The 27,846-nt window shown below is 42.9% G+C and overlaps 1 protein-coding gene across 6 annotated transcripts; it reads right to left on the bottom strand.

Moving 5' to 3' along the window:
- Positions 1–1,414: 1,414 nt before the first annotated feature.
- lamb4 (laminin, beta 4) lies at positions 1,415–27,252 on the bottom strand. 6 transcript variants are annotated; one of them, XM_035643425.2, is made up of 35 exons: positions 27,220–27,252; positions 24,816–25,013; positions 24,521–24,696; positions 22,634–22,769; positions 22,453–22,526; positions 22,057–22,245; positions 21,795–21,858; positions 21,173–21,384; positions 20,737–20,857; positions 20,218–20,406; positions 19,800–19,955; positions 19,593–19,696; positions 19,305–19,384; positions 17,735–17,921; positions 17,415–17,546; positions 17,100–17,288; positions 16,574–16,686; positions 16,370–16,481; positions 16,042–16,222; positions 15,805–15,948; positions 12,665–12,896; positions 11,658–11,815; positions 10,791–11,015; positions 10,079–10,296; positions 9,639–9,735; positions 8,755–9,124; positions 8,413–8,588; positions 7,760–7,962; positions 6,964–7,161; positions 5,935–6,079; positions 4,510–4,717; positions 3,734–3,869; positions 3,497–3,655; positions 2,808–2,961; positions 1,421–2,538 (listed from the first exon to the last, which is right to left on the bottom strand). In XM_035643425.2, exons 2-35 carry the CDS (start codon positions 24,847–24,849, stop codon positions 2,399–2,401), a joined length of 5,412 nt encoding a protein of 1,803 aa, XP_035499318.1. In that variant the 5' UTR covers positions 24,850–25,013; positions 27,220–27,252; the 3' UTR covers positions 1,421–2,398. The 6 variants fall into 6 exon arrangements, with proteins under 6 accessions (XP_047189485.1, XP_047189486.1, XP_035499318.1 ...); XM_047333529.1 differs by having other exon boundaries at positions 1,415–2,538; positions 7,760–8,016; positions 21,795–22,245; XM_047333530.1 differs by having other exon boundaries at positions 1,418–2,538; positions 21,795–22,245.
- Between the last annotated feature and the right edge of the window lie 594 nt (positions 27,253–27,846).

Raw genomic sequence — 27,846 nt, 5'->3', positions numbered from 1 at the left:
AGAATCAGAATTGTGTTTATTATCAAATAGGTTTTCACATCAGATGAATTTGATATGATGTTTTGGTGCATAACAAACACAGTAAGTAGAAAAATACAGAAAAAGTAAATTAAAAAGCAGTTGATGTCAGTACAATGAGAAAGTTACAGATAAAGTTCTCCAGCTTCAGACGCTGACGCAGGTCCCACAGGAAGTCTTTGGTCCTGCTACAGAGCTGAAGTCCAGAACAGGTTCCTGGCAGAGGTTCCTGGGGAGCCCAGGTGCTGGAGGATGAAGGGGAGAGCTTCATCAGGTGAGACAATACCGGGCTCAGAAGTCTCGGTCACTACACAAGTCAGGACGACGGGTCTGTGGTCAGAGTCCGGTGGTCCTTGTTTTTTGGGAACAGGGATGATGGTGGAGGTTTTGAAGCCGGCTGGTAAGTGACATGTTGAAGATCAGCACAGTGCCTCAGGGCAGATGTGAGACAGAATCTTTCGTCTCCATTATGGAGACATGTCACTGAGAGGAAGGGGGCACTGTAGTGGCCCCTAGGGAAGAGGCCCCTGACGAGCTAACCCCGAGTGGTGTCAGGAGTATTGTCTTTCAAAGCGACAGTAAAACTCCTCCGGTCGTGGATGTTGGTTAGTAACAGTCTGGTCTGACCCAGGTTAAGTGAATAACTGGTTTCTGTCAGTTCTCCTCATACACATGAGCGGGGAAGAATGTGAATAAAGACGGGAGTAACTCTTCCTCCAGTTCAGTAGGTGGCGCTCTGCCAACGTACGACGGGTCGTACGTTGCACATCTGCACATCTACTAACCCTAACCCTAACCCTTGCCGTGGAGACGTCCTCAATTTTAAAAGTAAAACTGTGTTGTTGTTTTTGGTGCCGTTGCTTCCTGCGAGTGGGGCAGGGCAGTTATAACCTACGGAGCATGAATGACACATAACCCGAGCTGACCCTGGTTACTAAAGGAGTTATCTCAGTCTGTTAACCGCGGTGGTGTTTACAGAAACCGGGGTGTTGTTGACTTGACCCAAATATAATCTGTTTTTTAAACTGCATGTAAAAGCAGTGATGGATCATCAGCTGAGAACTGGTGCTGTAGTTTCTTCTGAGCTCAGCTGTGAAACAAGGCCGGTCATTCTTACAACTCACCCAGGTGCATGATGGTTCGACGTCACAGCCTCTGAAGACGCATCCTGTCCTGAACGTGAGCTTCAATGTTAATGTTATGGACATATTGATCACCCATAAGTTCTGATTTCTGCTGCATCCGACCCATAAAATACTAAAGTAGAACATGAATCATAATCAAGTCTGTTTGCACAGATTACATTTACATAATCATGCAAACATATCTAACTAAATTAACTATATGAATTATATTACATATATGACTATATAAATTCTATAACATAACTACATTAACTATATAACATTTAGCAATATGAAGTCTTTAATGTATTTAACTATTCACATTCAGTTTTGTAAATGTTTCATTTATTTAAAAAAAAAAAGTTCTTGTCAGATTTATTGATAAATGATTAAAGCCTGAAATGTTTTAAAGTGGATAAATAATAAAAAACAATTACTGTCAGATTAAACTGAAACAAACAAAGACATGGATTCAGAAATACTCTTGATAATATTCAAGATTATCGTCCTGATACGAATTGATTAAAGAACCAAACCTGAAGTCAACGGGGGCAGGAACCAATCCTGACAATCCTGACATCACCCGGGGCATGAACCAATCCTGACAATCCTGAAATCACCGGGGGCAGGAACCAATCCTGACAATCCTGACATCACCCGGGGCATGAACCAATTCTGACAATCCTGAAATCACCGGGGGCGGGAACGAATCCTGACAATCCTGACATCACCGGGGGTGGGAACCAATCCTGACATCATCGGGGGCGGGAACCAATCCTGAAATCACCGGGGGCGGGAACCAATCCTGACAATCCTGACATCACCGGGGGTGGGAACCAATCCTGAAATCACCAGGGGCGGGAACCAATCCTGACAATTCTAACATCACCCGGGGTGTGAACCGATCCTGACACCACCGGGGTCGGGGACCAATCCCAGAACGACAGACATTCGTTTTGTAGAAATTGAAAAGGTAAAAAAGACAAATTCAACATTTACCACGATCTGATTTTATTGTATTGGTGTCAACATGCAGTACTCTGTAGTATTTATGAAGAGATGTACTCCAGTATGCAGTACTCTGTAGTATTAACAAGGAGATATACTCCAGTATGCAGTACTCTGTAGTATTAACAAGGAGATATACTCCAGTATGCAGTACTCTGTAGTATTTACGAGGAGATGTAGTCCAATATAGATTACTCTGTAGTATTAACGAGAAGATGTACTCTAGTAAGCAGTACTCTCTGTAGTATTTATGAAGTACAGAGAGCATATACTTCTGCCTTTTTAGAGATTTCCTGTTGAAGTGATTCGACAGTTTCCAACAAATCAGAGACTTCAGATGATTTCCTTTCTTTACTTCTGATCAACTGCTCAATCTTCTCCTCCACACCTGAAGAACACACATACACACACACACACTAAATATATATAGTGTAACCCTAACACAGAGTATGTATATATAAAAAAATATATGTACATACACAGTGTATATATAACAAAAACTGTATGCGTGTATATACACAAAAACTATTTACTGCAGTGCTGCAGATGCTGTCCGTATTCTTTAGTTCCTCTCACCGTGTCTGTTCCAACATTAAATATCCTGGTAATTTTAATTAAAATCAGAATGAATACTACACATCTAAGTAAAAGTACTACCTTGTATCTGTCTGAGTTTGTCATCCACCTGTCTCTTCATGTTCTCTGCCTCCTCCACGATTTTCTTCAGTCGTTCTCCGGCTTCGCTCTGAACCAACTGGTTTGAGTTTCTTTGATTCAAACCTTCAAATAACTTTATCACATCGTCCAGATCCTGGTAGACAGACATCAATCACACGTCACTTCAAAAACACAAGTGGTTGATTGGCTGAACGGTGGCTGTTGTAACTACACTGCAATTTCTTGACAGGTGAAATAATCAAACAACCTGTTGAACCCGTTTGAAGGAATACACTCCAAAACATGGGATTAGGGGTTAAAAACAGTAATACTGTCAGTTTTAATGACTAAAAGCAGTATTACTTCCAAGTTTGAAGCCTAAAAGCACTAATACTTCCATATTTTAGGTTAACCTGCAGTAATACAGCCAAGATTTAGGCTTACAAGCAGTATTACTTTCAGGTTTTTGATTATAAATGGTAATACTTGTGTATTCTACAAACGATGTGAAAACACGTGAAACAAACGGTAATTCTTTCAAGTTTTAGGACTCAAACCAGTAATTCTTATAAAATTTGCTCCCTGAGTTGTGTCTTTATTTAAAAACAACTCTGTAGCCTGTTTTCCTATGTCAAATCTATCCTTAGGGCAACTGACAGACTACAGACAGAGTGTGTCAGTAGTCTTACCTTGTCTGTGTCTGTAGCGTGTGAAGCGGTCTCCGCCGCCTGTCTGGCCATCTCTTCGTTTTGTTCAGTTTTCTTCTTCAGACCGTCGATTTCGTTTTGCAGACCTTCAGGTCGACGATTCATCAGCTTCGTCTCTAATTCGTCCACTTTGTCTTTGATCTAAAAAATGAGCAAAATACTTTGAAACACACTTATAGAACTGAAGTGACAGATATTTGAGATATTATGGATATTTACATCTTGGATTTGGTCTTTGGTCATGTCCCTGTCTCGGCTCGCTGTTTCCAGGTCATTGTTGGCTTTGTCCTGAGCTTTCTCTGCATCATAAATGTCTCTTCTGATCTCTGTCACATCAGTTTGCTTTGTCTGATCCCTGAACACAAAGAGAACAAGATATGATAGTCACTGATCAATCAGTCACAAGTGAAAAAAAAAAAAAAGTGGGATTCATGGTAACTGATGCTAACTGGCTCCGGAACAGGTTAAGTTTGAGGTAAGAGATCAATCAGTTCAACTTCCACCACGAACTGATCATCAGGGATTTATTTCAGGACTGTTGGAGCGACTTTGTTGTAAACTCATTTTTTTAATTTCACTTTGTAGACTCTCAATTTTACATGTTGCTTTGACTGAATTTACCAGCTGGTGTCAATGTCTCAACCTCACTATGTAAAGAGCCTTGAGAAAATGTACGTTGGGATTTGGTGCTATACAAATAAAATTGAATGGAATCATTTCTTCTCGTATCAGATTAAAAACTTATTCATGGTTCTCTCGCTTGTAATTAATGACTCCGCCTCTTTCACATGAAGGCGCTCGTAGCAGGACTATAAAGTTAGCTTTATATTTTAGTTGTGTTTTAGTCCAAGTTTAATATTTTGGTTCAGTTTAAATATTTTTGGCAAAGTTTTTGTTTTTTCTACAATTTTGTCTATTATCAAGTTTCATGTTGAGATTAAAGTTTCTTTTGGTGTTCGGAGTGTTGGAAGTGATTTGTGTTTGCTGACACTGACCTTAGTTTGTGAGCTGTTTGCAGCAGGTCGTGGGCAGTCTTGGTGTGCTCCTCCAGGTTCCTCAGGTCATGCTGGAGGTGTGTAGTGTTGAATAGTAGATTATTGATTTCAGTGATCATTGATCGGATCTGAGCAGGTGATTGTGGCAACTGGATGTCCAGAACAGCTCGGGCCATTTTCTCAATGTCTTCAGGAGAAACCATCTCATCTGTTAGAAACATGAGGTATAATCTGTTCTATCATATCATCACGAACAGGTGAGGTAACCCGTTAACAACAGTTGCTGTGTAAAGTTTTGACCATGATGAGTTCTTTTCTCATTAGCTCTTTTTTGATGAGTCAGCCCATTGTCTGTGTGTTGGTTACAAGAATGTTCTGCCAGGTCACTGAAACTAGCTCCTCGTTGTATTTGCGATTTTTGTTTTGGGATTTTTGCGCGACTCTGATCAAATTTTGTGTGCCTTAGGAATCAACAACCTGAATCTGTCTTTCTGGAGCCACAGCTAAGCTGTACATACGACGCCAAACGCCAGCTCCTTGACAAACTGCCTCGCCCTTGCTCACCAGCCAACCTGCCCAGCGCCTTCAGCACATCAGCCTTTATTAAAAACTGTTGAACTATTCTCTCGGTCCGCCGTCTGCATACTGAGTCCAAACAGTGTCAACCGTAACACTTGCATTCATACTGGCAGTTCTACTTCTTTAGGGTTCTACCCATCCAGCATTATTGCTTTTGCATAGGTTTAAATGGTGGCCCTGAAGTATAAACCACAACGGCAAATGAGAAAGCACAATGACATTAACCTACCAGAAAAAGGTGGGGATCTGCTATGTACGAAGATGGTTGCTGATTGGACGGACACACTGTCCACCCTTTGAACTTGAAGGAAATACAGCACATGCCTTTGGGCATGTAGCTCCTGGTAGGGTCTCCCCAAGGCAGATTTCTCAGGGGAAGGGCCAGACTAAGAACGGTTCAGAAATCCCTGATGAGACGGCCATGTTTTTAGTTTGGTAACCTCGTCCAGGAAAAGGGAAACTGTGGACCTCGACTGGGGGAATTCGTCAGCAAGTGTCTGGTGGCAGAAACTTGGCACATGAGACCAAATCGGGCCAAGCCCAAAAAAATACCAATCGGTAAAGGTGTCAGGGTTCGTGCTGTGGCCAGGTTACAGTCCAAAAGCAAGAGGGGAGACAAACAAATTGATTCTTCTCACACAGATGCTGTAACACTTCAATCTCCTAGAAAAACCATCTTAAGTAACTTGAATATACCCATTTACTCTCATAGAAGTTCTTCTCCCTCCTCCTTCACAAGGATCATCACTCAGAAAACTCATCATTCTATAAAATTTTCTCTGAAAGTTCCTGTAGGAGAGTTTCTGAATAAGACCCCAGGTTTCTACAGTTCACCTGAACACTGACCCATCAAGTAGTGTTTGGTTTGCCGGATGAGCTCCTTGGTTTGGTTCTTCTCTCTCTCAAAGGAGTCCAGTCTGTCGTGGATCCGGTCTTCCGAGTTTTTGGCCTGGTCTTTGGTATCCTGAGCGACCTGTTTGGCATTATTGATCTGACCCACAAGAAAGAGTTATGACATTTGTTTTACAGTGTTTCAGTGTTTGTATTACAGGACTGTACAGAGTTCACATATCAACCTGTTCATGTTGTAGAACTCATCTTTAACAGAAACACCAATGAAGAAGATTGTAATCGTGATATTACAGAGAAGGAGACGGAGCTTTGGCTCATCATTACCTTTGACATAGTTCCCTTCTGAAATGGATTTTAAACCCGAGGCCTGTACTACGAAGCAGAATTTGTGGTTACCATGGTAACTTCAGGCTTAACTCTGGTTTTCTGTCCTACAAAGGTTCACTCGTTACCGGGGTAAATCACCATGGTAACCTATGAGGAATGGCTAACCTGCTTTGGAGCAGGTTTAGCGAGAGAAAAGATCTCATGACGACCAATGAATAGTTCAGTGTGATTGATGACATCACACATTAACAATCTGACATAACGTCAGCTTCTCTTCATCACAGTTTGATCATCGTCAGATAAAAGACTCAAATATTCTCTCAATCATTAGACTGACTTTAATTATCAAACATTATTTCAAGTTGTTTTTTTTAACTATATATATTTTCATCTCACTTTGTAGGAAGTCGCTTAAACCAAATTGACCTGCAGGTGTCAGCGTTTCAATGTTACTTGTAATTTACGACTCTGCCTCTTCCACATGTGAGCTCGTAGCTGAAGATGAACTGAGACAGTTGATCTCCAGGACTGTCAATGTTAGGTGCAGTCAAACCAGAGAAAGAAAACATATCCTAGGTATGTTGAACTCACTTCGTAGTACAGGCCTCTGTTCACAGGAACAGGATCAATATCTGTGTTACCATCGTGTTGACCAACATGTGGACTGGACCAGTACCATCACCAGTCGTCACCTGCCTTGTTCCTGGACTCCTCCAGTGGAGCCGGGAGTGAGACGAGTTTGTCCTTTGCTCTCTCTGTTGTTTCTGAAACGTTCTGAGTAACACCAACGACTCCGTCACAGTTTGGACCTCCACATTTCCTTCGTCCCGGAGGCAAAACACACAGAGCTCCACCACATCCTGAACAGTCGTCCAGACCTGGTCCTCCACAAATCTGCATCAGACCACAACAAGCTGCTTCAAGTCCACAAACACATAATCTGACTTTTTATTAAAAAAAAAAAATTGAATCTAATCTATGATTAATTTAATCTATATTTTTAGCAGTCTAACTTTTTTCATAATATATTATATTATTATATAATATTATTATTCATATAAATGTTTTAATGTAATCCTGTTTTAATCTCATCTTTATATTTTAATATAATCGAAATTTTAAATATAATCTATAGTTTATATTTTCTAAATCTTTAATCAAATCTATTTTTATTTAATCTAATCTATATTTTTATATAATCTCAATTTTTAATCTAATCTATGTTTATTTAATCTGTATGTTTATATCTAATCTGTATGTTTATATAATCTAAATGTTTGATATAATCTATATGTTTCTATGATCTAAATATTAATATAATCTAAATGTTTATGAAATCTAATGTTTGAATCTAATCTGTATGTTTATATTATCTAAATGTTTATATCATTTGTATGTTTTCAGCTTCTCTGACTGATAAAAATGTGGCTGTATCAGAATAATAATCTTGTGAGCGTATGTTTAGAAACTCATGGTTGAGGTACACACCCACCTTTCGGTTGAGGTCGACCACACTCAGCTCTTTGATCTTCTTCTCCAGTGGAACCAGGTTTCCTCTGCTGCTGCACAGGCTCAGTTTCTGTTTGACTTCCTGTCTGGTGTCCATGGAGTTCTCTAAAGCTTCGTGGGAAGTTTTCACCTTGTTCTCGTCCGACAGGAAGCTCTGACGAAGCTTCTGGATCTCGTCCAGAAGCTCTACAACAAATCCAAGAAGAAGAGGATGAACAGATCCAAGAAGAAGAGGAGGAACTGATCCAAAAAGAAGAGGAGGAACAGATCTAAGATCCAGATCTCATGAAGCGCCACATTTTATATTCAAGTCAAACTTCAAATAATAAGATTCTTTCCTTTGTTTAGCATTAGAAACCTGACACACTCTATATAACCTGACACATTGTATATTATCTGACTCACTGTATATAACCTGACAAACTGTATATAATCTGACACATTGTATATTATCTGACACACTATATATAACCTGACACACTGTATATAACCTCACACAATGCATATAACCTGACAAAATGCATATAACCTGACACACTGTATATAATCTGACACTGTATATAACCCGACCCAGTCATGGGGCCCTACACACATGTTCTGTCTGTTCATCCTTATGGGTTCAACACATTTCTGTACCTTCCATGTTTTCTTCTTCTTCATCATCATCTTCATCATATGGATCCTCGATCATTTTCTCCTTCAAACTGTCCAGAAGCTTCTTGAACTCCAGACGAATGTTGTCAATTTCAGTGTTGAGCAGAGGAGACGGATCGATCAGGATCATGTTTGGGTCAATGGCTTCTTTCAACTTCCTGTAATTATGGGGTTTGATATTTTGAAGAGAGTGAGTTCTGACCTCCAGCGGTGACAGAGACAGTGACGTGACTTTGTAGATATGTTTAATATTAGAAGCCGATGGTGACAACAGACAACATCTTTTTAAAGTATGAATATGTCGCAACAGGAAAAAGGATTTACCCAATCCTGACACAAAGTTTTTCCCCCTTGTCCAACTTCGACAGGGACCGTCCCGTGAGGTTGGTCAGGCCATCCAACTCCGAGTGCATCTGCGACAGCCGTTGCCGGTAGCGATCAACACCAGGCCGCAGGTCATCGCCGTGGCGAGGGATGAAGGTTCTCATCGTCTGAGCGGCTCGTTGGACGTCTGTGACACTTTCAGCCCAGACGGCGGTGCAGGGGTGGCAGTCCTCGCAGGCCGGGAACGCTGAGCTGTATCCGAGGGAACACTCGTCACAGAAGATACCAGAAACGCCGGTTCGACAGAGACACTCGCCGGTTTCAGGGTCACATGACGGACGCTCGGTTCCCTCCAGGTTACAGTCACAAGCTGAGGGCAAGATGTGATTGATCAGAATAAAAACCACTCTGATCTGAGTCACAGAGCGGTCTGTCTGTCGGTCTGTCTGTCTGTAAGTCTGTCTGTCTGTAAGTCTGTCTGTAAGTCTGTCTGTCTTGTAAGACTGTAAGTCTGTCTGTCTGTCTGTCTGTAAGACTGTAAGTCTGTCTGTCTGTCTCTCTGTAAGTCTGTCTGTCTGTCTGTCTGTCTGTCTGTCAGTAAGTCTGTCTGTCTGTCTGTCTGTCTGTAAGTCTGTCTGTCTTGTAAGACTGTAAGTCTGTCTGTCTGTCTGTCTGTAAGACTGTAAGTCTGTCTGTCTGTCTCTCTGTAAGACTGTAAGTCTGTCTGTAAGACTGTCTGTAAGTCTGTCTGTCTGTCTGTCTGTCTGTCAGTAAGTCTGTCTGTCTGTCTGTCTGTCAGTAAGTCTGTCTGTAAGTCTGTCTGTGTGCCTGTGTGTGTGTCCATGTGTGTCCATGTGTGTCCATGTGTGTGTGTGTTTCCTCACAGATACACTGCAGGTCTGGATTCCCAAAATGATTTTCTCCACATTCATCACATTGTCTCCCTCCAAACTCGGGACGACACTGACATTGTCCCGTCACCTGAACACATCACAGGATTTATCAATTCTATATTTCATCCCTCGGAATCTTTTACTGTAAAACTGATATTATTCATAAACGTTACTTTTTTACAGAAGATTAAACTGAACCATGTGGTTCATGTGATTCTGTTCTGCAGAGTCAACTAACTGTAACGGTCCTCGACCCCCCGTCCTACCGACCCCCCAACCCCCCCAACCTCCAACCCCTCGACAGAGGATTTGACCATTCGTTACATATTCATCCAGAATAAAAGAGTCTGATTAGAAACCAGATCAGGTTCTGACCTTCGGGTTCTGACCTTCGGGTTCTGATCATCAGGTTCTGATCATCGGGTTCTGACCTTGTGGCAGATGTTGGAGAAGGAGTTCACGGGGTCACAGCTGCAGGGCTGACATCCCGACGGCCCGTCCAGGTTCCAGTATCCGTCCTCACAGTCGTCACAGAGGACGCCCACTACGCCCGTCCTGCATGGACACTGTCCTGTCCTCGCATCACAGAAACAGGAACTCCCCAGAGGACAACGGGTCACCTCCGTCCCACGCCGGTCACAGGAGCATTCTGGGAAATATGTTACACACAGATTCAGTTTAATATCAAGGTTTAAAGAAATGTTAGTCAGGCAGTCAGAGTCCAGGGGGTGGAGCTAATGAAGCTCAGTATCAGTCTGAGGGTCCTGGTCCAACCAGGTTCTGTTCTGATGGAACCGTTGACCCAACTCCAGTTGTCAGCAGGAGGAGGGGGGACTTAGCCCAGACTGTTTAAAGCATGGAGAGTTGATCCTGACCTGATCCTGATCTGATCCTAAACCTGATCCTGATCCTGACCTGATCCTAAACCTTATCCTGACCCTGATCCTTATCCTACGGTGGCCCTGAAGTGCAAATCACAACGGCGAAATAAAAAACAACGCCGAAATAAAACACAACGCCGAAAGAGTAAACACTACATCATCAACGTCAGGGCCACCGTATTATCCTTATATTGACCTGATCCTGACCCTGAACCCGACGATCATTCATGATCACACCCTCTGATCATTTTTATCTTTATACCTTTGCAGTTTTGGACCAAAGCGTTGCCGTAGTAACCAGGTCTGCAGCTCTGGCAGCCTGGTCCTATTGTGTCGTGGCGGCAGCGCAGACATTCGCCCGTCAGACTGTCGCAGGCGTCGCGGTCGTCTGGGTCGATGTTGTTGTTGCAGGGACACTCGGCACAACTGGCACCCGGCAACGTCAGGTCACCATAGAAACCAGGGCTGCATCTGTCACATCGTGGACCTGAGGACAAACAGAACAGATGTTCATCCTGTTATCTTGTCCTTGACCTCAGTGTCACCAAAACAGATCCACACTTAGAGCATGTACTTCTCAAACTCCGAACCCTACACGTACTCGTCAGAGGTCTGTACCAGGACCAGATCCAGGTCCTTCAGTTCCTGTGACCCGAGTCCATCACAACTGTGTCCACTGTGTCCATTCAAAGGAAAACGGGAAAATGTTCTCATTTTCTCAGGCATTTGATTAATTACAGTGTGTGTGTGTGAATTTGTATTGTCACACTTTTGGGTATTTCTTTGTTTTTGTTCATTGTGTTGATGCTTGTACTGTTTTCTAATTTCTATTCATGACTTGTTTTAATGTGTATGTTGTTTCTAAGATAACACACTTGGGGTTAACTTGTAATGAAGGAGTTATATAAATAAAACTGACATTGACATTGACCTCAGTGGAAAAGGTCACAAGGTCAAAGGTTAAAGGAGGATTCATCCGACTCCACTGACAACTACGTCTTCATGTGATGTCGTGGTTAAATGACACATTTCGGAAGATGAACTACAAAAACGATGTTTCCTTGTTTTAACACGGTGATGACTCGACTCAAGGTCAAACTAAACCCGACAGGAAGTGAGGTCAACAGACCTGAGTGTCCGTCCCTGCAGTGACACGTTACACTGAGGGATTGTGGGTCGTGTTGGCAGGAAGTGGCAAAGAACCGTCCTCTGCCCTTCACGTCTGGACACATGCAGGGCTGACAGGGCTGCCTGGAGACAGGGTTTCCATAGTAACCCTCCAAACACCTGCACACAGAAAATATGATTCTGTTCATTGTCAAACACACACACGAAAGCAATGATATACAGGATTATATCATTTTGTTTCTCACGTATAATCAAAGTTATACAACCGGATTGAGAATATACCAGGACAAAGACACGTTCAAAACTAAGAATCAACAGTATCTATGTGGTTTAAGTAACGATTATTGTTTTATAATATTCACTGACATTGACTCAAGTTTTATAGAGCACAACAGTGAAAATCCCATATTCTCCATTGACATTTTTATTATTCGCCATAATGTCGTAACCATGATGAGATGTCAGTGAACGCAGCATGAGTTCCTGGTTCCTGCTGCGTTCACTGACCTCTAGTTGTTACATTACACGCTCACAACACACGAGACTCTGTCAACCTTATAAACTCTTCAGTGGTGATGATGGAAATGATGATGACGGTGATGATGATGGTGATAGTGATGGCGATGATGATGGTGATGATGATGACAGTGATGATGATGGTGTTCAATTCAAGAAGTCGGTTTGAAGTCGTTGAAAAGTCATTCAAAATGGATTATGGGACGAGTAGTTCCTTTGCTCTTAAAATGATTATGTACACAATCTTGTACCTTTGACTCTTTTTCATTTTACAATTTTTTTGATTCAATATCAAAGATTCATCTCGCGGTTTATTGTCTTGGTTCCAGACTTAAAACTCTTTATACAAGGATCTTATGAAACGTCAATGGAGAAAATGAATGAATGGGAAATTCAAAAAAGTGGGTGGTCACTGTTGCGCTCTAGTGCGTTGCACTGCTTCCACCTGATTGGCAGATTGGATGGTTTACAGATGTTCAGTGGGAGTGTGACCTGTCACAGCGACGTCCGGCGGCGTGATCTCTGCAGTCCAGACACACTCCACTCTCCTGGTCGCACACGTCTGACAGGCCGCCACAGTCACAGGGTCGACACCACGGGAAACCCCACAGTCCCGCCTGACAACGGTCACAGCGACGCCCCGTCACCTCGGAGCGACACACACACTGACCTCTGACCTGGTCACACAGCTCCGACACCGAGCCTCCAGGGTCACAACCGCAGGCTGCCGACGACAGACACACTGCCGTGAACATGACATACTACAGACACACTACAGACTCACTGACAAACTACAGACTCACTGACACACTCACGACAGACACACTACAGACTCACGAGAGACTCACTGACAAACTACAGACTCACTGACACACTCACTACAGACACACGACAGACTCACGAGAGACTCACTGACAAACTACAGACTCACTGACAAACTCACTACAGACACACTAAGGACTCACGACAGACTCACTGACACACTCACGACAGACACACTACAGACTCACTGACACACCCACTACAGACACACTACAGACTCACGACAGACTCACTGACACACCCACTACAGACACACTACAGACTCACTGATACACCCACTACAGACTCACTACAGACACACTACAGACTCACTGACACACCCACTACAGACACACTACAGACTCACGACAGACTCACTGACACACCCACTACAGACACACTACAGACTCACTGATACACCCACTACAGACTCACGACAGACACACTGCAGACTCACTGACAGACTCACGACAGACACACGACAGACTCACTGAGACTCACTTGACACACCCACTACAGACACACTAAAGACTCACGACAGACTCACTGACAAACTACAGACTCACTGACACTCAATACAGACACACTACAGACTCACGACAGACACACTGACAGACTCACGACAGACACACTACAGACTCACGACAGACACACTACAGACTCACTGACAAACTACAGACTCACTGACAAACTCACTGACAAACTCACTACAGACTCACTGACACACTCACTGACACTCACGACACACTCACTGACACACTCACTACAGACTCACTGACACACTCACTACAGACTCACTGACACACTCACTACAGACTCACTGACACACTCACTACAGACTCACTGACACAATCACTACAGACTCACTACAGACTCACTGACACACACTCACTACAGACTCACTGACACACTCACTACAGACTCACTGACACAATCACTACAGACTCACTGACACACTCACTACAGACTCACTGACACACTCACTACAGACTCACTGACACACTCACTACAGACTCACTGACACACTCACTACAGACTCACTACAGACTCACTGACACACTCACTAACTTACTGACACACTCACTACAGACTCGGTGACACACTCACTACAGACTCACTGACACACTCACTGACACACTCACTGACACACTCACTACAGACTCACTGACAGACTCACTACAGACTCACTGACACACTCACTACAGACTCACTGACACACTCACTACAGACTCACTGACACACTCACTGACACACACTGACACACTCACTGACACACTCACTGACACACTCACTACAGACTCACTGACACACTCACTACAGACTCACTGACACACTCACTGACACACACTGACACACTCACTACAGACTCACTGACACACTCACTACAGACTCACTGACACACTCACTGACACACACTGACACACTCACTGACACACTCACTACAGACTCACTGACACACTCACTACAGACTCACTGACACACTCACTGACACACACTGACACACTCACTGACACACTCACTGACACACTCACTACAGACTCACTGACACACTCACTACAGACTCACTGACACACTCACTACAGACTCACTGACACACTCACTACAGACTCACTGACACTCACTACAGACTCACTGACACTCACTACAGACTCACTGACACACTCACGACAGACACACGACAGACTCACTGATACACTCACGACAGACACACTACAGACTCACTGACACACTCACTGACACACTCAGACTCACTATAGGCACACTACAGACTCACTGACACACTCACTGACACACTCAGACTCACTATAGGCACACTACAGACTCACTGACAGACTCACTACAGACTCACTGACAAACTACAGACTCACGACAGACTCACTGACACACTCACTATAGGCACACTACAGACTCACTGACAAACTACAGACTCACAGACACACTCACTACAGACTCACTGACACACTCACTACAAGCTCACTACAAGCTCACTGACAAACTACAGACTCACTGACAAACTCACTACAGAATCACGACAGACTCACTGACACACTCACGACAGACTCACTGACAAACTACAGACTCACTGACACACTACAGACTCACTGACAAACTCACTACAGACTCACGACAGACTCACTGACAAACGAAAGGCTCACTGACAAACTACAGACTCACGACAGACTCACTGACACTACAGACTCACTACAGACTCACTGACAAACTACAGACTCACTGACACACTCACGACAGACACACGACAGACTCACTGACACACTACAGACTCACGACAGACTCACTGACACACTACAGACTCACGACAGACTCACTGACACACTACAGACTCATTGACAAACTACAGACTCACTGACAAACTCACTACAGACTCACGACAGACTCACTGACAAACTACAGACTCACTGACAAACTACAGACTCACTGACACACTCACAACAGACTCACTGACAAACTACAGACTCACTGGCCCACTCACTACAGACTCACTGGCCCACTCACTATAGACTCACTGGCCCACTCACTACAGACTCACTGACAAACTACAGACTCACTGACACTCACTACAGACTCACTGGCCCACTCTCTACAGACTCACTACAGACTCACTGGCCCACTCACTACAGACTCACTGACAAACTACAGACTCACTGACACTCACTACAGACTCACTGGCCCACTCTCTACAGACTCACTGACAGACTCACTGACAAACTACAGACTCACTACAGACACACTTGTCTTTGTGTCTGCCCCCCCATCCCCCCTCCCCAGCAGCTTTTCAGAGGAGAACCTTCATCTAAAGGTGAATTTCTTACGTTTGCAGCCGTCGGGTCCAAAGCCAAATGTCATTGGTGCACAAGTATCACAGCAACGACCAATCACATTCTGTTTACATTCACAGAACCCGCCCAGTTTGGTGCAGGACGGTCCGAGGGAGCCGACGACGTTACACCTGCAAACTGACGACAGGAGAAAGACAAAAGAAAACTTTTCTCTTCCTCGTGACCTTTGTCAACACGTCGCATCACGGGTCCACATGTCGAGCTACTTACGAACGGCTCCGTTGTGGATTCGTGCCGACGTGCTCTTGATCAGTCCCTCACAGAGTTGAGGGAGTGAATCCTGTGTGTCGAGCTCAGCAGCCAAACCAACGCAGCCAAACCGCTGGAAAGATTCCAGGTCCGTCTGAGAGCAGAAGCTGTGAATAGACTCGACTCGGGGGATCAGACCCATCTGAAAATGATTATAATATTTGATAATTAACATCTGACACATCATCACAGTTCATAAAGTGACCCAACCGTCCGTCAAGTCAAGTCTGGATCTGACCTGTGATTGGACCGTTACTGTGGGGGGAGGGGTTTATTTCATTATCCTCACCGAGTCAATCAGGACGAATGATCCATCAGATTCAGATTGTTTATTAAAGATGACGTCCACAAAGTAACGACCTCCTGTATTCAGACACACGGCCGAGTCCAGAACACGAGCTCTGAACACAAACAAACAAATACACATTTCAGACTGCGTCTTTATTTGTACACAGTCATGTGACATTTCTGCAGCCAATCAGCGTGGTCTCACCTGGAGTTTCCAGGAAGAGTCAAAGTTTCACTTCCTGTTGGATTGCTGCTGCAGCCACCATCACCCGGTGACATCATTATGATGCTGACTGAAGCCAGCCAATCAGACGGAGACTGAAGCAGCAGAAAATTTTTAAATTACCATCAAATAAATAATCATCATATACAGATGCAGCTCAAAAAATTTGAATCAGCTTATTTTAAGAATCTTCAAGGCTGCAGTCGTCCCTGTTTCTCAAGGATTCATGAATATGACATTTGATATTTTGTAAAAAGTCTTAATGTAAATTGTGGAAGTCAGTGATAATACACTTTTACGGTACTTACAGACCCTAGAACTTATATATTATGATAAAAGCCACGACATCTCAATTTTGACAATACAGGCCCTTTAAAGTGAAATCCATCTTTTTTCCTTAGAAAATGAATTAACTCTAGTTAATATCTGACCATTGAATCTGTTCTGGTCTGAAAAAATGTGGTCAGAACAATAATCAGAACCAGATGACCCTGAGGGTTCTCATCACCTCTGTCTCGTAACGAATGACCAGCTGGTAATCCGATGATGACGGCAGGTTATCCACAGTGAACCGAAGCCCCGCCCCCTCCAACACTCTGACCAATCCCAGGCCTGTCCAGGTGATCGGCCGATCATGTGTCCTCTGGCGGGGGATGATCTGAAGGGCGTGACCCGGGTCCAGAGGGATGCCAGTCAGCTGTAGGATCCAATGAAACATCAGGGGAAACATTCAGGACGAAGACAATCCGATTGGCTGAGAGGTCATAATGAAGCCCCCTCATTGGTCAAAATAAAGCTTGACATGGAATGAGTCACTTTTCACCTGTTCCCGTCTCCTCCTACGGGCAAGTCGACGAGTCCTCCGAACCAGAACAACTTGTCCATTATTGAATTTAAAGTCAAAACCCTGCTCCCTGTAGTACTGCTCACACTGTGGTAAAAGTACTGCATTCAGCTGAAAATACACAAATACTACATGTAAAATACAGTAATGAAAAATATGTGTATTAGTAGTATTACATTTTATATGCAAACATTTATTTTAAAAAATGAATACTACGTGAAAAATGCAATACTACATGTAAAATACACATTAACGCTACATGTCAGACTCGCTGTTTGAACATCCTCAGTGTCACACACCAGAGAAGAAGATGATGACGGAGTATTTGTCGGAGAAGGAGATCTTTCTCCATGCAGTGGTGCGGCGAGTTCTGCCTCATACAGGAAGTAGTCCAGCGAAGGCAGGAAGTACCCGGGGGCGGGGTCAGAGCAGCGCTGACCAATCATGTTTGGTAAACAGTGACAGTGTCCGTCGTCCGGAGAACACCTGAGGAGAGAGGATGTTTGCTGAACTGATTCACGTCTAATGGATTAAAAACTGATCAGAGAGCCGTTTCAGCTGTTTGATGTAGCACCGGGATTTCCCCCAAGGGCCAGTGTCTGAGGTGACGACGCCTGACGTGATGACACCTGGTGAAGGTCATCAATCAGGAAAATAAAACTGCAGTCACAACATCGAGGACCAAGAACAAAGGTAGGAACACTAAGACTGGGTCACAGAAACCAATGAGCTTCAGGGCAGTCAAGGGTTTGAGAACAATTAGACACAATTAGAGACATAATTATGAGGGCTGTGAAGACAGATGTAGAGAAACAGAGAAAACAGGAATTAAATTAAGAAAGAGACACTCAAAGGTAAGTAAGTAAAACAGGAAATAAGCTCCACATTCAAATGACTGAACAACAAATACAAAGACCCAAACACAAGGTTTTACAGAGTAAATCAAAAGTCCACAGCCGGTACACAATAAACAGAGATTCACTTTCTCTGATTCACTTCTAATGAAGTTCTGATGATGGACAAATTCAAGTGTTTCTTTTTTTTGTGCAATGTCCAACTGCTGCGGAAGATTTGCAGGTAAGACGTATCAGGGATTAGTAAATTAGGGGTCAGGTGGAAGGGGTTATGTAGTAGGGGTCAGGTGGAAGGGGTCAGGTAGTAGGGGTTAGGTGGTAGGGATCAGGTAGTAGGGGTTAGGTGGTAGGGATCAGGTAGTAGGGGTTAGGTGGTAGGGATCAAGTGGTAAGGGTTAGGTGGTAGGGATCAAGTGGTAGGGGTTAGGTGGTAGGGATCAAGTGGTAGGGGTTAGGTGGCAGGGTTCAAGTGGTAGGGGTTAGGTGGCAGGGTTCAGGTGGTAGGGATCAGGTGATGGGGTTCAGGTAGTAGGGGTTAGGTGGTAGGGATCAAGTGGTAGGGGTTATGTGGTAGGGATCAGGTGGTAGGGATCAGGTGGTAGTGATCAGGTGGTAGTGATCAGGTGGTAGGGGTTAGGTGGTAGGGATCAGGTAGTAGGGATTAGGTGGTAGGGATCAGGTAGTAGGGTTAGGTGGTAGGGATCAAGTGGTAGGGATCAGGTGGAGTTAGGTGGTAGGGATCAGGTAGTAGAGGTTAGGTGGTAGGGATCAGGTGGTGGTTAGGAGTTAGGTAGTAAGGTTTAGGAGTTAGGAAGTACGGATTAGGTAGTAGGGGTTAGGAATTAGGGGTCAGGGTTACAGAGGAACCTTTTAATTTGGTGTAAATCTGATTTGATCACCTCTGACACAAAGATCTGCAGCAGACACTTTACCGTTCTTGAACTGGACCAGAAGCAATTAAATCCAGTTAATCCTTTGGCTTCTGTAAATATTTTAAAGTAGAATAAAAACCTACATATTACTGTGAGCTCCTCCGATATCACAGTCGCAGGGAGAACATCTGATCATCGAGTTTCCCAAACCCCAGAAACCGACCTGAATATAAACACATCAAAAACTTTATTAACCTTAAATTTTTTTGTTAAAAGACAAAAAAATAATAAAAAAAAAGCTCAGAAGTGTTTAGATCAGTTTAGACAACAGGCACCACATCTCATTTTTTTTCCTTTGTGTTTATTATAAATTCAGCTGACTGCAGTTTTCATTAAACATTTTATTTTCCAAACTTTAAGATGAACCTTACCAGACATCGATCACACAGCGGCCCGCTTGCCAAATTGTCACATTCACAACTTCCTGTCAGCTGATCACATGACCCAACACTTCCCATAACGTGACACCTGCACACTGAAACACACAAACATGTGTAGACACCATCAGACCGACACGTTGAATTGAAGCAGTGGCGTCTGTTTGTGATCAGGCCTTATAAACTGAGACAATTTGTCACCATGACAACCAGCCGGGTCGTCCACTCTCAGGCCAAAGAAGCCACGTTTGCAGCGGTCGCAGCGTCGACCCTCCACATTTTCTTTACAGTGACATTGACCGGTCTGGGCATCACAAAGACCGCCGCCGTGAGAACCAGCTGCGTCACAGTCACAAGCTGAAACACAGGAAGCCGCTGTTACATCATCACGCCATCACATCACAATGGTTCCCACAATGAGCAGCTCTGAGACTGTGGAGAGAAAAAACTCTTAACAGGAAGAAATCAAACAGAACCAGAACCATCTGCTGTGACCGGTTGGGGTGAGAGAATGTCCATGTCTGTGTTGCCGGTGACCCTAACCCTGCAAAAAAACGAAAGAGAAAGAAATGGAAAGTGCACAGTCTCAGAGAGAACAAATGAAAGCAGTGAAACGTACGTCTGCAGGCGTGAGGGTCATCCGTCACCTTCTGAGGATCCCGATATAGAAAAGGTCGACACAGTTCACACTGAGGCCCCATTCTGTCATGGCGGCAGCTGTCACACACGCCACCGCTCACGCCGCCCGTCGCTTGGAAACGAACAGCATCAAAGTGACACGAGTCCGAGTGACCGTGACAGTTACATCCTGAGAGAAGTGAACAAAGACTGAAAACATGACAAATTTATTCTGAGGGAAAAAAACAAAGAATCAAAGAGACAAAGAAAAAGAAATTGCTGATAAAAAGTAGATTTTTTTTAATAGCTGCCATTTTGTCTGAACAGAGTAAATATTGAATGATTAACACAAAGATATTTCTATGAATTACAAATTCTATAAATTGCAAGTTATAACTGGATAAAATTGACCAAAGCCACATTGCACATCAATAAAATTAATAAAACGTTAGTAATGTGTTGTATTCCTACAAACGACGCCTTATTCCCAAGCAGTCAAGAAACAATGAATTTAACGTACTCCTGCAGACGACCACTGCGTCTCCTCCTCCAGGCCTCCAGGGGGCGTCGTGGTGAAAGTCCTGACATCTCTCACAGTTGTCTCCAGCTGTGTTGTGCTGACAAACACATCGACCGTGAACCTGCAGAGCAGAGAACATCTTTACATGCATGAATCATCTGAACGCTCCGTTTGTGGTGGAAAATCATGATAATGAACAAAAATATCGATCTGTTTACTGATTTTTTTTTAAGTTAAATTTACTCAGTTTCAGGTTCATGGTACAGAAAACAATGCGGACAGCACCAAGAGTAAAATGATCCAATATCAAAGTGATAGAACACAAGACATAGAAACTGAACTGATCTTCAATTGAACCACCTGGAGACAGTGAGATCGTGTCCCTCATCGGATCAGGACCTCTACAGACCTGATCGCTTCCGGTCCGGCTGCGTACCATGTTAGTCCCGGTGAAGACTTCCCCCTGTCGTCGCGCCACAGGCGTACAGCGGGAGGCGTGTCCGTTGCAGAAGCAGCTTCCTCGAACCACCATGTTGTAAAGAGCGTAGTAATATTTGTTCTGAGGATTCCTGCGTCTTCGACTCAGAGTGTCGCCAAGTGTGAAGAGACGAGTGAAGTTCACCCGGATATTAGTCAAAGTGATGAGATCTGAGGACAATGGTTTAAAAACGCCTTTACATATGTTCGTCTTCCATCCATCCATCCATCATGTATACCACGTTATCCTTTAAGGGTCACAGGGGGCTGGAGCCAGGTCACCAGCCAACCACAGGCCGACATACAGAGACAAACGACCATTCACAGAGTCTCTAACTAACCAACTCCAACCTGTGGGAAGAAGATGGAGAAACTCCCCACTGACTCGACGGTAAGTTGGTCCAAACCGGGATTCAAACCAGGAACCTTTTTACCATGAGGCGACGGTGAAACCCACTGCACAAGTGTTCTACCGTTTGTTCTTCTTCATGTGTCCAATATAAACATACTTTTACTACGTGTAAACTTCTAAATCATAATGTTGGTTGGTAACGTTTTGTTTTTAATGTATAAAAACTCACCTTGGATATTTGGTGCATATGGGTTTTGTATTTCAAACACGGGATCCAATGCTTTCAGCACCACCTGGTGGACAAAGAAGAAAACATTTTCATTTACTTCAGTGTCTTCACTTAAGTTTCTACAATATATGGTATATTCACATAAACAGTGTGTAGGTGTGTGTGTGTGTGTGTGTATATGTACACACATACCGAAACATCTGTACATACATATACTAGATATACATGTATGTTTAAGTGTGTGTGTGTGCGTGCGTGCGACCTCTCCGTCAGTAGACGGCTCTGATCCAGAGTATCTACTGTCACAGATGATGTCATCCACGCTGTCGGCCGGCTCATTGGACGCTGAAGGGAAATGAAGCGAACAATCTTCTGCAAAGTAACGAAAAACTTTCCATGTTCGGCCAAAATCTTTTGATCGCTCCACCAACATGGCTGCTGGACGGAAACTCTGCAGGAGCAATAACAGGAAGTGACATCACACAGTGAATTATTTTACCAGATCACTTTTTGACAGTTCACGTCAAACAAGATTTATCATATATATATATTCATTCAGTGTAATCATTATTAGTACACTGATCACTGTATATTGATCACATAGTGTGAACACACACACACACACACTGACACATAGACACACGAGTTGTGAGTTTACCTTGAAGGACAGAACCAGGTGACTGAACTGGAACACCGTCTCCAGATCTAACTGGATACTGACCTGATGAACACCTGCAGGGGGCGACAGAGTCACAGACCAGCTCATTAACATATTAATTACAGTTGTCGCTAATTAATAAAATGCTTCTCTGACTGGTCACATGATGTTTTTTTCTCACCGTTCTCAGACTGCCACCATTTTGTTTTTCTTTCAGGGTCAAAGGTCGTGATGATGTTCTCAATGCGGTGGCTGTTCTGGTTGTTGTAGTGATTGTACGACAGTCGAGAGTCACATGTGAAACATTTCTTCTCCTCCTGATGAATTAAGATGTATTCAGCCAAGATCATCATCATTCAAATTAGATCAATTAAGATTAGATTAACAAATCTTTCTGTATTAACAGTGTACTGAACATGTCAGTGTTCCACCAACATAAAATCTGGGAACATAAAAAATTCTGTATGTAATACAAACATTTGCCTGAGAGTAAAGATCCTGAGGATGAAGAGACGGGAGATGGAGTGAAAGAAGAAAAATGCAGAAATGAGGAGGAGAAGTGGAAATAATCCAGAGGGCGGAGAAAAGAAAATAAAGTGACAGATCAGAACATGTTTCAGTATGAAACTTGGAGCGAAAGCCAGAAGAAGCAGAGTTCAGCTGGATCTTTACACTTTATTATGTTTTAGTTTTGAGAGTATATGTTTCTCCATTAATCTCAATGTCCTGTAATGAAAACATGTCTTAGTCAAATTCAACACTTTGGCAAACTGTGATCATGGAAGTATTTCCTGAACGTGACGGATTGGATGTCATTTATAATGACACCTGTTTATATAAGGACCTACAGTTGAAGACATGAAGTCCTGCACAATCAAACTGTTGAGGCAGAGATCAAGAAAATAAAACCAGCAGCTGGAGATTATTGGGACGAGTAACTGAGATAAGGAAACCTGGAATCACCATGACGGAAACATGCTGACGGACGTTCGACCTTGTCTTAATGGACCGGGTTCAATCTGACCAGTTACAATCTGACCAGTTACAACCTGACCAGTTACAATCTGACCATTTACAATCTGACCATTTACAATCTGACCAGTTATAATCTGACCAGGTTCAATCTGACCAGGTTCAATCTGACCAGTTACAATCTGACCAGGTTCAGTGTGACCAGTTACAATCTGACCAGGTTCAATCTGACCAGTTACAATCTGACCAGTTACAATCTGACCAGTTACAATCTGACCAGGTTCAGTCGGACCAGGTTCAGTGTGACCAGTTACAATCTGACCAGGTTCAGTGTGACCAGTTACAATCTGACCAGGTTCAGTGTGACCAGTTACAATCTGACCAGGTTCAATCGGACCAGGTTCAATCGGACCAGTTACAATCTGACCAGGTTCAATCTGACCAGGTTCAGTGTGACCAGTTACAATCTGACCAGGTTCAATCTGACCAGTTACAATCTGACAGTTACAATCTGACCAGTTACAATCTGACCAGTTACAATCTGACCAGGTTCAGTGTGACCAGTTACAATCTGACCAGGTTCAATCTGACCGTTACAATCTGACCAGTTACAATCTGACCAGGTTCAATCTGACCAGTTACAATCTGACCAGGTTCAATCTGACCAGTTACAATCTGACCAGGTTCAATCTGACCAGGCTCAATCTGACCAGGTTCAGTGTGACCAGTTACAATCAGACCAGTTACAATCAGACCAGTTACAATCTGACCAGTTACAATCTGACCAGTTACAATCTGACCAGGTTCAGTGTGACCAGGTTCAGTGTGACCAGGTTCAATCTGACAGTTACAATCTGACCAGTTACAATCTGACCAATTACAATCTGACCAGTTACAATCTGACCAGTTTCAATCTGATCAATTATAATCTGACAGTTACAATCTGACCAGGTTCAATTTTACCAGTTATAATCTGACCAGTTACAATAGAATTATTATTCTAGATAGATTATCATTATGCCTGGAGGCGCAGCAGAGGTTACATTGTTGCCTTAAGGGTCTGAACACTGATGTCAAAAAGAGAGTGACATCTGACCTCCAGGTATCCAATGATGCAGTAGTTGTGAGGTCCGTCCAGACCACAGGTCGACGAGGCTGAGAGCTGAGCAGCTCGACCCAGCATCAGGTCACCCAGCTGGGGGCTACAGGAGCTGACAGGACACTGGTCCTGGAGTTCCTGGGGGTCCTGGAGCTGAGTCACTGGAAGAAGAACTGCAGCGATAGAAACTGGGTCAGGGAGATTATAAATTCTAGTAGCGATCTCAAATTCATCACATTAATAATTTATTTAGATAAAGGAGACAATCAGAGGACGAACGAAATAAACTCACGGGTGAAGATGAGGATCATGTTGTACTGACGCATGTTGGAGACACCTGCAGGTCTCTGCTGGACTCTGATAGATGCAGGTCTCTGCTGGACTCTGATAGATGCAGGTCTCTGCTTGACTCTGATAGATGCAGGTCTCTGCTTGACTCTGATAGATGCAGGTCTCTGCTTGACTCTGATAGATGCAGGTCTCTGCTGGACTGTAAGTAAAAAAAGAAAAAATATGTAATCTCTCGACCCAGAGTATAGTTTATGAAGACGCAGGTGCAACATGGCGGACTCTCTGGACGAGGAATTGCTCCTGATGTCAAAATGAAAGCTCATTCTGATGTAACACAATAATAGTGTCAAGTAATGAAACTGATGAAAACATTGAGAAGATAATATTTAATTTCTACTGAATCTTCAACTGACCCAGACCGGGAAGTTTTCTGGGATCTTTATTCACTGATGATGAGCTCAGCTGATGATCTGTTCATTCAACAGTAATCTGTTTCCTCCCTGGAGCAACTGATGAACTTCAACAGGAATGTTTGGGCCTTAGCAGTAATTGTAGGAATTGACTGAATTTGCAAATGAAGTGAGAACAAACTGTTCCAACAGCTACGTGTTAAAGAACCGACTACTCCTCTGAGTTATAGTTTCACATAACTGTAACAGATGAATGTAACTCAGACATGAAGGAAACTCAAGGAAAATAAATTCAAATGAAATGATACTACGAGGTTACATATCTGCAGAACAATGGACTGTTTATTTCTTAGACTCTGTCCTCTATAACCACATGAACCTCATCAACCTCATCAACCACACGACCCTCATCAACCACATGCACCTCATCAAACACTTCAACGTCATCAACCACATGAACTTCATCAACCTCATCAAACACTTCAACCTTATCAAACACTAGAACCGCATCAACCTCATCAAATAAATGAACCTCATCAACCTCAGGAACCACATGAACCTCATCAACCATATGAACCTCATCAAACACTAGAACCGCATCAACCTCATCAAATAAATGAACCTCATCAACCTCATGAACCACATGAACCTCACCAACCTCATCAAGCACTTCAGCCTCATCAACCTCATTAAACACATGAACCTCATCAAACACTAGAACCTCATCAACCACATGAACCTCATCAAACACTAGAACCTCATCAAACACTAGAACCTCATCAAACAAATGAACCTCATCAACCTCATGAACCTCATTAACCTCATCAACCTCATGAACCCTCATCAAACACATGAACCTCATCAAACACATCAGCTGCTCTGATTGGCTCAGGTGAAGACGCAGGTGAAGCACGGAGCTAGAATGTGCTGCAGTTGTTCTGTCAGTTGTTTTGCTTACAGACTTAAGACTGACAATTTGACTGAGTGTTTGATCTAAAATGATAGTTTAAGTGATTAATGAACACTGACAGTTTCATCTGTTTTTGTTCACCTGCATATTTCAAGGTTTTATAGAGTCAGAGTCAGTTCACATCACATAAATGTGTTTGATTTCACAGTATGTCTTTACTCTCTGGAATTCTTTTCATACGTCCTGGAAGGTGTTTCTACTCTGAACACCGCTGATGCAACAAAAGTTAAACCTGCATTTATAATGACAAGACAAAAAACTTCTGTCTATCAGAGTAAAATATGTTTGTAGACAGACACGACCACTTGGACATGAAATGATTCAATTACTTCACTTTCTATTAAATTAGATTATTTAACTGATACATTTATTGTATAATAATCATAAACAATAATATCTCATTTCAAAACAGCAACAATCTCAACTGATTAAAATTTACTTGATGAAAATGTGAAAAGTTAACAAGTCTTCAACATGGTTGGTGTTTGCTGTAGAAACTGTCGGATCATGTCAGTGGCTCCAGGCAAGTTTTTCTCTTTTGATTCTGAGGTGATGTGTGACGGGACGTTCTGTGTTTAACTAACTCAACACAATGAAAACAAGCTTCCACAAGCACATGCATGAACAAAAATGTACAAATCAATTTTAATTGAACTCAAATTTTCAATGTGTTTCATTTCCAGACAGCACCTGTTCATTTAATGATACATTCACAATGTTTGAAAAAGTAAAAAAAAATTTAAGATGAAGATATTTTATCTGATGTTTCCTCAATTGACCTTTGTTGTGGTTCAGTATTTAATGACATCAATGTATAGAATATAGAAAACTGTCTACTCAACATTGTTTTTTAAGTCAGACTTCGTCTCATTTGAAATGCTCCGTGACGACAGGCTGAGGGTGAGTTCATGCATTGAGTCTCATGGTCTCAAGACGTGACACAGATGTTAACAAGTTCAATGCAGACACATCTTAACAGACATAATCAGTGATTGATTTTTAAAAATGAATAAAAGTGAACTTACCTGCGAACCACCACGACGACAGCTCCTGACACAATGGACAGATCTGAACAGGTAACGGCACACCTGAGACAAATCTGTCCTCGGGCTGTAGGGCTGTACCTGTCGATGAGAGGGAGAGAGGAGGAGGGGGGTGTGTATATATATATATATACACACATGTCTATATGTGAAGAATAAATATAAATGAAGATGAAACAGAATAAAGTCTAATGTATTGACTTGAGATCAGGTACTTGCTTAATTGATGCTCATTCAGCAAATTCAACGGGTTTAATTTTACATTCTTTGTCTTTTCACCATGAAGTTCGCATCGATCCAGAAACACTTGTAGAATTTAAACACCTTATATAAATATAAACATATATATAAACATATATATGTATATAACAATCACACAATCACACAACAGCTCGATGTCCGGTCCGTTACACCTGACGGTCACACCTGTAGGAGATTGCCTCATTTCCCCTTTCGTGCTTTCTACACTCTTAATGCCACCTACTGGACGCACAAAGAACTACAACATATTTTCACAACTTAATATAAAATAAAGACAAACAAAATAAAAACAAACATAAAGTAAAGAACAACATAAAATAAAATAAAGACCAAGAAATAGCGCATGGC

This window comes from Scophthalmus maximus, chromosome 7 (assembly GCF_022379125.1).
Source record: "Scophthalmus maximus strain ysfricsl-2021 chromosome 7, ASM2237912v1, whole genome shotgun sequence".
In the NCBI taxonomy this organism is placed as follows: domain Eukaryota; kingdom Metazoa; phylum Chordata; class Actinopteri; order Pleuronectiformes; family Scophthalmidae; genus Scophthalmus; species Scophthalmus maximus.
Note: the sequence above shows the minus strand (reverse complement) of the source record. Positions and strands in the feature narration are given on the sequence as shown.

Bases quoted from the DNA above. Each gene is read 5' to 3' on its own strand.
- lamb4 (XM_047333529.1), bottom strand. From the start codon at position 24,849: ATGCGTCAGTACAACATGATCCTCATCTTCACCC. The intron at 7,162-7,759 runs GTGGGTGTGTAC...GGTCTGATGCAG, and splicing joins TGGTCGACCTCAACCGAAAG to ATTTGTGGAGGACCAGGTCT. The intron at 4,718-5,934 runs GTCAGTGTTCAG...TGTTTCTAACAG, and splicing joins AACCAAACACTACTTGATGG to ATGAGATGGTTTCTCCTGAA.